This window comes from Osmerus eperlanus, chromosome 24 (genome assembly GCF_963692335.1).
Source record: "Osmerus eperlanus chromosome 24, fOsmEpe2.1, whole genome shotgun sequence".
NCBI classification, from domain to species: Eukaryota; Metazoa; Chordata; class Actinopteri; order Osmeriformes; family Osmeridae; genus Osmerus; species Osmerus eperlanus.
The window spans coordinates 2,368,395-2,378,278 of record NC_085041.1 but is presented as its reverse complement, the minus strand read 5'-3'; the positions used below and the strand labels follow the sequence as shown (position 1 = coordinate 2,378,278).

The window sequence follows — 9,884 nt, the reverse complement described above, 5'->3', positions numbered from 1 at the left end:
GAGGGAGGGAGGGAGGGAGGGAGGGAGGGAGGGAAGGAGGGAGGGAGAGTTGATCAACACTTTGCTTGTGCAGTATGACTGCCTATGGAGGTCAATGTCCCACGTAGGGATTCAACAGGAGGATACTGCGCACACACACACACACGTCACTCTCTAGAATATGCATGCATGAACTCAACACAGGCACCTGATGGACAATTAGTGGTGTGGCCATCAGTCCTCCCACTGCAGAGAGCAGAGCACGGAGAGAGCAGAGCACGGAGAGAGCAGAGCACGGAGAGAGCAGAGCACGGAGAGAGCAGAGCACGGAGAGAGCAGAGCACGGAGAGAGCAGAGCACGGAGAGAGCAGAGCACGGAGAGAGTGCTAGACACAGCAGCAATCACACTCAAGGTTAAACACACTACTGCATGTCACATAGACCTGTGTGACTCCTCACTGCTCCACACACACTTGTGAGTCTAAAAGCTCACTAAAGATAGCTGGCTGCTAATGACACAGAGCAGCATGTTGCATCCATCTACCTCTAAAAACCAGCACACGAACTGTATGACCCCTTATATAAGATAACCATGCCTATGTGCGTGTCTGAATGTGTGTGTGTGAGTATGTGAGTGTGAGTGAGTGTGTGAATGATTGAGTGTGTGGGTGTGTGTGAGTGAGTGTGTGGGTGTGTGTGAGTGAGTGTGTGGGTGTGTGTGTGCGTGTGTGAATGATTTAGTGTGCGTGTGTGTGTAAGGGGTGTGTGTGATGGCATGACCATGCAGTAGGTCTAATGAGGTCATCCATCTCCAGTGATGAAGGCTAATGCTCCATCTATAATAGAGGAAGCTGTGTTAACGAGGGGGTGGCTCCCCCCCTGCCCCCGCCCGCCAGTCCCGCCCCTCTTCCAGGCCCCGCCCCTTTCTGTCCCCTGCCACGCCCCGCCCAGCCACGCCCCACACCTCTTATCTCCTTTTGTTTCCTCGCCACTCCTCTCTTGTGTGTGTGTGTCTGTGTGTCTGTGTGTGTGTGTGTGTGTGAGTGTGTGTGTGTGTGTGTGAGTGTGTGTGTGTCTGTGTGTGTGTGTGTGTCTGTGTCTGTGTGAGTGTGTGAGTGTGTGTGTGTGTGTACCTGCGGGACCAGGCTGTTGATGTGTGTGTGTGTGTGTGTGTGTGTGTGTACCTGCGGGACCAGGCTGTTGATGTGTGTGGCTCGGCTGCTGTGTGAGGGGTGTGTGGAGAGCCACTCTGGGACGGCTGCTCCTCCTCGCAGCTCCATCTGCTGCCAGAGCACCGGCCCTGCACGCACATCTGCACACGCCTGCACACAGGGGCACAGCACAGGGGGCACAGCACAGGGGGCACAGCACAGGGGGGTACAGGACAGGGGGCACAGCACAGGGGGGTACAGGACAGGGGGCACAGCACAGGGGGGTACAGGACAGGGGAGTACAGCACAGGGGGCACAGCACAGGGGGGTACAGGACAGGGGGCACAGGACAGGGGAAAACAGGGGGCAAAGGGCAGGGGGCACAGGACAGGGGGCATAGGACAAGGGGCACAGGACAAGGGGCACAGGACAAGGGGCACAGGACAGGGGGCACAGGACAAGGGGCACAGGACAGGGGGCACAGGACAAGGGGCACAGGACAGGGGGCATAGGGGACAGGGGGCACAGGACAGGGGGCACAGGACAGGGGGCACAGGACAGGGGGGGACAGGACAGGGGAGACAGGCCAGGGGGCACAGGACAGGGGGGCAGATATTAGGGGGCACAGGGTTAAAGCGGTAACTTTGTCTTTAGAAATATAGATGGGCAAAGATGCTAGTTTTGCTAGATGCTAGACTTCCAGAGAAGAGGCTTTGTCGACATGACAACAGTGCCATCTAGTGGTCAGCACCTTGGCAGCCAGATGCAGTCCAACCTCATCTGCCTCGGTCTCCAACTTCCTGCTGTACGGACGACTAAACAGGATCTGAGGAAGGGGAGGTATGGAGGGAGAGGATGAGGAGGAGGGAGAGAGGGAGGGGAGGAGGAGGAAGGGAGGGGAGGGAGGTATGGAGGGAGAGGAGGAGGAGGAGGGAGAGAGGGAGGGGAGGAGGAGGAAGGGAGGGGAGGGAGGTATGGAGGGAGAGGAGGAGGAGGGAGGAAGAGGAGGAGGGAGAGAGAGAGAAAGAGAAGGGGGGGTAGTTATACATTTACTTCAGTAATGACATGTATGGCATGGTGCATGTGGGAGTGTCTACGTGTGTGTGTGTGTGTGTGTGTGTGTGTGTGTGTGTGTGTGTGTGTGTGTGTGTGTGTGTGTGTGTGTGTGTGTGTGTGTGTAGGTTTCACCTTCTTCAGCTGATCCTGTATCCACTGGCCCAGCACTGCCAGGCTGTCTCTGGGACACACGGCCCAGATGGCCGTCAGCAGGAGGACAAACAGGAAGTCCAAAATATGGGACACACTGGCCTCCTCTGCCTAGGGGGGAGAGAGGGAGAGAGAGAGAGAGAGAGAGAGAGAGAGAGTGGAGGAGGGGGGAGAGAGAAAGAAGGTGAAAAAGTGAGAGAAAGAGAGAAAAAGGTGGAGGAGAAGAGAGGAGAAAGTGAAGCAGTGAAAACAGACAGACTATCGATTGTCCTCACCCATCTGAAAGCAAACGTTAACATGGCAGAGACTGGGAATCCAACCCCCCGGAGCTTCTGGGAGATGTAGTATCTATTGACTGCCATTTTCTTCTTCTAATTAGATTCCAGCATCTTCTCTAAGGACCTCCTGCGTCTCAAATACTAAAACTTTATTATACGCCTAACAAGCTTACGCAGGGATAGCAGAGTGATGCTGGGAGGGTCAAGGAGCCCAGAGGGATATAAACAGTTTTAAAACTAAAACTGATTGTTTTAAAAGTGCCTATTTGGAGCATGAAAAGGCCTAAAACTCGTTTTACCATTCCCAGATTCGACAGTCAAATCGTATAAAGAACCGCTTTACGATGTTCTGCAAACACACACAAGCAGGCAGAGACACACACACACACACACTTACAGCATGTTCTATTAGGGCGTGTGCCATCTCGTGTCCCAGGATGATGGCGAGCTGGTGCACGTCTGATATCGCCTCCAGCATCCCTGTAAACATGAACACCTCTCCGTTCTGCACACACACACACACACACACAGTTAAAACACTTGCATATTCTATCTCTACATCGGTGACAGTTAAGAGACTAGTATACACAGATGTCTACGTGTCTCTCTCTTGGACACACACACACAGGAGAGACTAACCGCACACACACACACACACACAGGAGAGACTAACCGCACACACACACACACACACACAGGAGAGACTAACCGCACACACACACACACACACACACACACAGGAGAGACTAACCGTACACACACTCACACACAGGAGAGACTAACCGTACACACCGACATTCAGAAGAGACTAACCGCTAGGGTTGCAAAGGGGCGGAAATTTTCCGGTAAATTTCCGGAAAGTTTCCACGGGAATTTTGGCTCTGGAATTTTGGAAAAAAAAATGTGCCAAAGTTTTTTTTGCAAAAGCATATAACAGGGAACTTCAATGTAGTTGAGAACGAGACTATGCACGCCTAGCTCAGCTGGACCCTGAATGCAGCTGGTTGGGAACAATAGGTGTGTTCGACTTCATGCAGCGCTGGCGGCGCCGACAGCCGGCTGCAGCCGGCTGCCTTGAATCTGAGAATGCCATTGGCTGCTTCAAGTCAGCAGGGCAGCAGGCGGCTGCAGACGACGCTGCCGCTAAATTAAGTCGAACTCACCTATTGTCTGCCAGAAACATAAACCTAAACATAAAACGTTCTGTTGTTTTTGAATGTCTTTGTCATCAGTGTGTCTGAACGTTTCAACCCTATGCCTGGCAAGTGTGAGAGCGCCGAATTGCGTAGAGGCCAAGAGCGGTATTGCAGACAGATAGAGATTTCAATTATAGCTGGCAACATATTGAAATAAGTTTTTGGAGCTGTGAACTTAGTTAAAAATGTTGAATTATGAACTATGAACTGAACTAGTTCATTTTAAAATTTGTGAACTATGAATTGAACTAATTCATGTAGAAAGTGACAAACAATGTTTGTCATTACCCAGCATATTGATTACTTGGTAAACTGAAGCCATGTTCATTTTATTACCAAGTTTATTTGTATACAGTAGACTAACTTTTTACAGCAGTGAGAGTAGAATGTATGTATGTCCACACAAAAGTTGTATTATAAATGTTTGCATGCATGTCTGCTTATGACAAGGTAAATACAGTTAAATTACCCCAAAATTTCCAGTTAATTCCCGTTAATTCCTGTGGAAAGTTTCCAACTTTGAATATTCCCGGAATTTTGCAACCCTACTAACCGCACAGACACACATTCAGGAGAGACTAACCGCACACACACACATTCAGGAGAGACTAACCGCACACACACACACACAGGAGAGACTGACCACACACACATACAGGAGAGACTAACCGCACACACACACACAGGAGAGACTGACCACACACACACACACACAGGAGAGACTGACCACACACACACACACAGGAGAGACTGACCACACACACACACACAGGAGACTGACCGCACACACACACACAGGAGAGACTGACCACACACACACACAGGAGAGACTGACCGCACACACACACACAGGAGAGACTGACCACACACACACACACACAGGAGAGACTGACCACACACACACACACAGGAGAGACTGACCACACACACACACACACAGGAGAGACTGACCACACACACACACACACAGGAGAGACTGACCACACACACACACAGGAGAGACTGACCACACACACACACACACAGGAGAGACTGACCACACACACACACAGGAGAGACTGACCACACACACACACACACAGGAGAGACTGACCACACACACACACACAAGAGAGACTGACCGCACACACACACACAGGAGAGACTGACCGCACACACACACAGGAGAGACTGACCACACACACACACACACACAGGAGAGACTGACCGCACACACACACACAGGAGAGACTGACCACACACACACACACACACACAGGAGAGACTGACCACACACACACACACACACAGGAGAGACTGACCACACACACACACACAGGAGCGACTGACCGCAAACACACACACAGGAGAGACTGACCACACACACACACACACAGGAGAGACTGACCACACACACACACACACAGGAGAGACTGACCACACACACACACACACAGGAGAGACTGACCACACACACACACACAGGAGAGACTGACCGGCAGCACGAAGGCGTTGACGGCGGGGTCGTCCACCACGTGGACCCTCCAGGACACAGAGGACATCTGGGAGATGTCTCTGTTCCTGAGGGCCAGGTGCTGGACCATCATCTGCACCGCCTGGTGACGGGAGTCCTGCTCCGGGACCAGCACATCTCTGTACTGCTCCATGTACTGAGACACACACACACACAGACAGACAGACACACACACACGCAGACACGCACAGACACACCCACACGCAGACACACACGCACACACACACGCAGAGAGAGTGACAGATGGCTCCCCAATCAACATTATAAACACTCTTTTACCCCCTTGGAATGCAACATGCTCTTCTCTAATGACCTTTCAACCCTGCCTCCCCAACCGCAGTGTCTCTCCCTCCCTCCTCCTCCCCCATGTCTCCCCCATGTCTCCCCCCCTCCCCGAGGTCTCCCCTCCTCCTCCCCCAGGTCTCCCCCATGTCTCCCCCCCTCCCCCAGGTCTCCCCTCCCCTCCTCCTCCCCCAGGTCTCCCCCCCTCCCCCAGGTCTCCCCTCCCCTCCTCCTCCCCCACGTCTCCCCCAGGTCTCCCCCCCTCCCCCAGGTCTCCCCTCCCCTCCTCCTCCCCCAGGTCTCCCCCCCTCCCCCAGGTCTCCCCTCCCCTCCTCCTCCCCCAGGTCTCCCCTCCCCCTCCCCTCCTCCTCCCCCAGGTCTCCCCCATGTCTCCCCCCCTCCCCCATGTCTCCCCCCTCCCCCAGGTCTCCCCTCCTCCTCCCCCAGGTCTCCCCCAGGTCTCCCCTCCCCCAGGTCTCCCCCATGTCCCCCCCCCTCTCACCCCGTCAGCCGTGATGGCTGCCAGCTCCATGTAGTCCTCCCGGGTCACCATCAGGATACGTGTCCGTCCTGTCACCGGCGACTCATCCAGGTGGGTCAGGAGGATGACAGCCAGGATTGCCACGGCAACCGTCGTCCCGGCTACCAGCTGCCAGCGGCGCCGCCACACCCCCTCCCAGAAGAGCTGCCTCCGATTGGGCGGGAGATCCGCCCACCACTTCCTGATGTTCCTGCAGCGAGGGATGACAATAAACCACACAGGTGTGCTACCGTAACCCATGGCAACGTGACTGGCTCATGACTGACACACGTCCTGTTATATCATATTATTTGTTTTTATACTTTACTAGTACTGTATGCAAAAAAACATGCTAATAAAAGTAATAAATAATTTTTACAAATATTTATATTTGTATATTATTACGATCCCTTGGTAGTATTTCGTATATAAAATGGCTAATTTGCCAGAAGTTCTTTCCGCACTGTCGCTGGTACTACCCTGGTTGAGCCTGTCACAGGGCTACAGGCTGACTTTTCAGCTCAAATTTAGAGACTAAAGTTTGTTCTAGCCTACAACTAGTACTGCCACCTGGGTCTTACCTCCCCACTATTATAGCCAGGATCTTCTGCAGCGGTTTGAGGATCAGCCATAAGAGCGGTGCTGGGATAGCGCGGAGGGGGCTAGAGGTATGGAAGTGCCGTGGCAGAGAGACACTACCGTGGGTCGGTAGAGTAGTTAAGGGGTTCTTCGCTGGTAAAAGACCCGTCCTTGTACTGATAAGGAGCGACGGACGAGGCTGGCACCGCGGTAGCTGGCAGACAAGGTCACGGACGCTGTCTGTTGTCCTGCAGCTTTTACCGGATAGTTCTATTGATGACAAGAGAGGACTCTTGACAGTAAGTTCGGTCTGTCGGTAGAGACCCCGGAAGCGCCGTTTCACGTATGTAGGTAGAGAAATAATAGGATTTCTCCTGGTTATGAGACGAACGCAGAGTAACTCCATGGTCGTTGTAAGTTATTCAAACACTGTCACTATGTTGACACTGGAAGTTTCCCGGAAGTTCCGTGAGTCTCCCGCATTTTAATAGCGGCTACGTGACGCCCGCAAATTCTATACAATATCCCGGCAATCTACTTTTTTTTTTTTACATTTCTGGTAGCTAACCCGGGCACTGGAGAAAGCGAGAGAGCGAGTGACATACGTGGTGAGCGAGTGACGCAGCGCGCGTCCTGATAGGTTAGTTAACACAAAGAGAGACCAATCATTTTTCTCGGTAGGCGGGCTTTACAGTCGAACTCTCTCTCTCCAGTTCATTCATCAGTTCGGTTCAGTCTATGGTCTGCAGAGCCATGGCAGTGTCCAAATAAAAAAGTACAAAACGCACTTCACCCCAGACTACACTATATGCATAATAGGGGTAAAAAGACTTTACCTAATATGTATTAGGGTGTGTGTGTGTGTGTGTGTAGGGGGGGGGGGGGTATATCACGTGATATATGACGTTATATCACCAGTTACCACTAGGAGGAACCCTCGCGCTGTCTCCGGGTCGTTGTGAGCCACAGCCATGTTGTGACAACTTTTCATAATACAAAAATAAAGTGAAACATTTTCTTTATCATTAACGCTGTCTCGGGGTCGTTGTGACCCACGACTTTTCCTAATACAAAAATACATAAAATACAAATTTTCTTTCATAGCATTCAAAAGTAAAGGTCTCCGAAAATGATTCCAAGGTCTAAATCTTGTCAGTAGTATGTGGTTAGGATGAAGTACAGTTTATTAAAGTCAGTGTGACCTGTTTTAGGCTTAAATCTAAGCACTGTCATGTAATGTGAACTACTACAATGCATTCGATATTATTGTCTAGTAACACACACGTTCTACACCAAAACCCATTCCCATGCATCGTTGCCCCCGACGACACAGGGGTGTACAGAAGACAACAAGTGAGTAAATGGGAGAGGGGTTTGCTGAAGTCAGACAGCGCCACCTGGATGACATGGGCTGCCTATACAGACAGCAGGAGGGTTAAAGGTCACATATTACAAACGACGTACCTCATTGGCTGCTTCGTCTTCTCTTTGGATCACAGCGTGTACTTTGTGCATTTGTTCATTGTTCATTTCACATCTCTAATTTTAGGTGTCTCCTTCTCCTAATTTTAAAAGTAGGCGTCTCCTTTTCCCTTCCCTGGGGAGAAGGAGACGCCAGGTCTGGTATCAGCCCTTTGAGGCTCATCCAGTAAGACAGTGGCATTGTGTGAGGCTCATCCAGTAAGATAGTGGCATTGTGTGAGGCTCATCCAGTAAGATAGTGGCATTGTGTGAGGCTCATCCAGTAAGATAGTGGCATTGTGTGAGGCTCATCCAGTAAGATAGTGGCATTGTGTGAGGCTCATCCAGTAAGACAGTGGCATTGTGTGAGGCTCATCCAGTAAGATAGTGGGATTGTATGAGGCTCATCCAGTAAGATAGTGGCATTGTGTGAGGCTCATCCAGTAAGATAGTGGCATTGTGTGAGGCTCATCCAGTAAGATAGTGGGATTGTATGAGGCTCATCCAGTAAGACAGTGGCATTGTGTGAGGCTCATCCAGTAAGACAGTGGCATTGTGTGAGGCTCATCCAGTAAGATAGTGGCATTGTGTGAGGCTCATCCAGTAAGACAGTGGCATTGTGTGAGGCTCATCCAGTAAGATAGTGGCATTGTGTGAGGCTCATCCAGTAAGATAGTGGCATTGTGTGAGGCTCATCCAGTAAGATAGTGGCATTGTGTGAGGCTCATCCAGTAAGATAGTGGCATTGTGTGAGGCTCATCCAGTAAGACAGTGGCATTGTGTGAGGCTCATCCAGTAAGATAGTGGCATTGTGTGAGGCTCATCCAGTAAGACAGTGGCATTGTGTGAGGCTCATCCAGTAAGATAGTGGGATTGTATGAGGTTCATAATGCAAAGTCAGGGGTTCTTGTGCTCATGTGGTCGTCAGTACTGTGTCTGTGGTTTGACTCAATGCTCCAGCAGAACCATTTTGCTGCGTAATCATAAGATCAGTCATTTCCTTTTGCCTTTGAGCCATTACCTCCATCTGTGGACTGGATCTTGTGGGTGCTTGAGAGTCTCTTTGCATGTGACTAACTGCTATCTGGAGTCTTAGGTGCTGTGACCACAGGAGCGAATTCTGCTGCAGAGGTATCGGTAAAAGTAGGGTCGACATTATCTTCCATGTTTGCATCATAGTAGTCATGCATAGCATCACCTTGTGGTTCAGCAACCATTGTCAGCACGTTGATCTTTGCCGCTGCTGCTGATATTTGTGTGTGCAGTTCTGCCCTTTTAATCTTTGATCTTATGATGGCTTCTTCCATCTGTGAAGCTTGTATATGTGGTTTTGGTGCGTGCCCCTAAAGCAGCCTTTTCAGCAGAGGCCTTAGATGAGTAGCCGGCTCTGCCGTCCTACGTACTTCCGCTCAATTTTGATTTTGCTTCTGTACTAGGTCTGGCCATGAGGTAAGTAAGTCAGATGTCTCAGGTTAATTTTCTACCGGGCAATCAGTGAACAGAGGGAGTGACTGAGAACAATGACGTTAATGTCGTGCGCTAGTTTGTGTTGTAGTTCCGTAATGGCGGCGGAGAAAGATGCGAGCGAAGCCATTCGGTCCGTTGTGGCAACCATAGACATATATACATGTTGGTGGCAACGCTGCCGAATATCCATAAGCTAAAGCCAGAGCAAGAACAAGTTTTGCTGAGTTTTGTTGTTGTGGCCATGATGTTGTG

The 9,884-nt window shown here is 51.0% G+C and overlaps 1 protein-coding gene across 1 annotated transcript; it reads right to left on the bottom strand.

Annotated features, from left to right (window-relative positions):
• Nucleotides 1-213: 213 nt before the first annotated feature.
• Nucleotides 214-7,266, bottom strand: oma1 (OMA1 zinc metallopeptidase). Its single transcript, XM_062450095.1, has 8 exons — nt 6,707-7,266; nt 6,108-6,336; nt 5,286-5,459; nt 3,012-3,119; nt 2,319-2,447; nt 1,882-1,956; nt 1,164-1,301; nt 214-225 (listed from the first exon to the last, which is right to left on the bottom strand). The coding sequence occupies exons 1-8, from the start codon at nt 7,108-7,110 to the stop codon at nt 214-216; spliced, it is 1,269 nt and encodes a 422-aa protein (XP_062306079.1). The 5' UTR covers nt 7,111-7,266.
• Between the last annotated feature and the right edge of the window lie 2,618 nt (nt 7,267-9,884).

What these genes read in the sequence shown, in the direction of transcription:
- oma1 (XM_062450095.1), bottom strand. Translation starts at nt 7,110, where the DNA reads ATGGAGTTACTCTGCGTTCGTCTCATAACCAGGAGAAATCCTATTATT. An exon ending in CTGGCTATAATAGTGGGGAG is followed by an intron (nt 6,337 to 6,706) that starts GTAAGACCCAGG and finishes CCCTCGCTGCAG; the next exon opens with GAACATCAGGAAGTGGTGGG. An exon ending in ACGCCCTAATAGAACATGCT is followed by an intron (nt 2,448 to 3,011) that starts GTAAGTGTGTGT and finishes TCTCCCCCCTAG; the next exon opens with GCAGAGGAGGCCAGTGTGTC.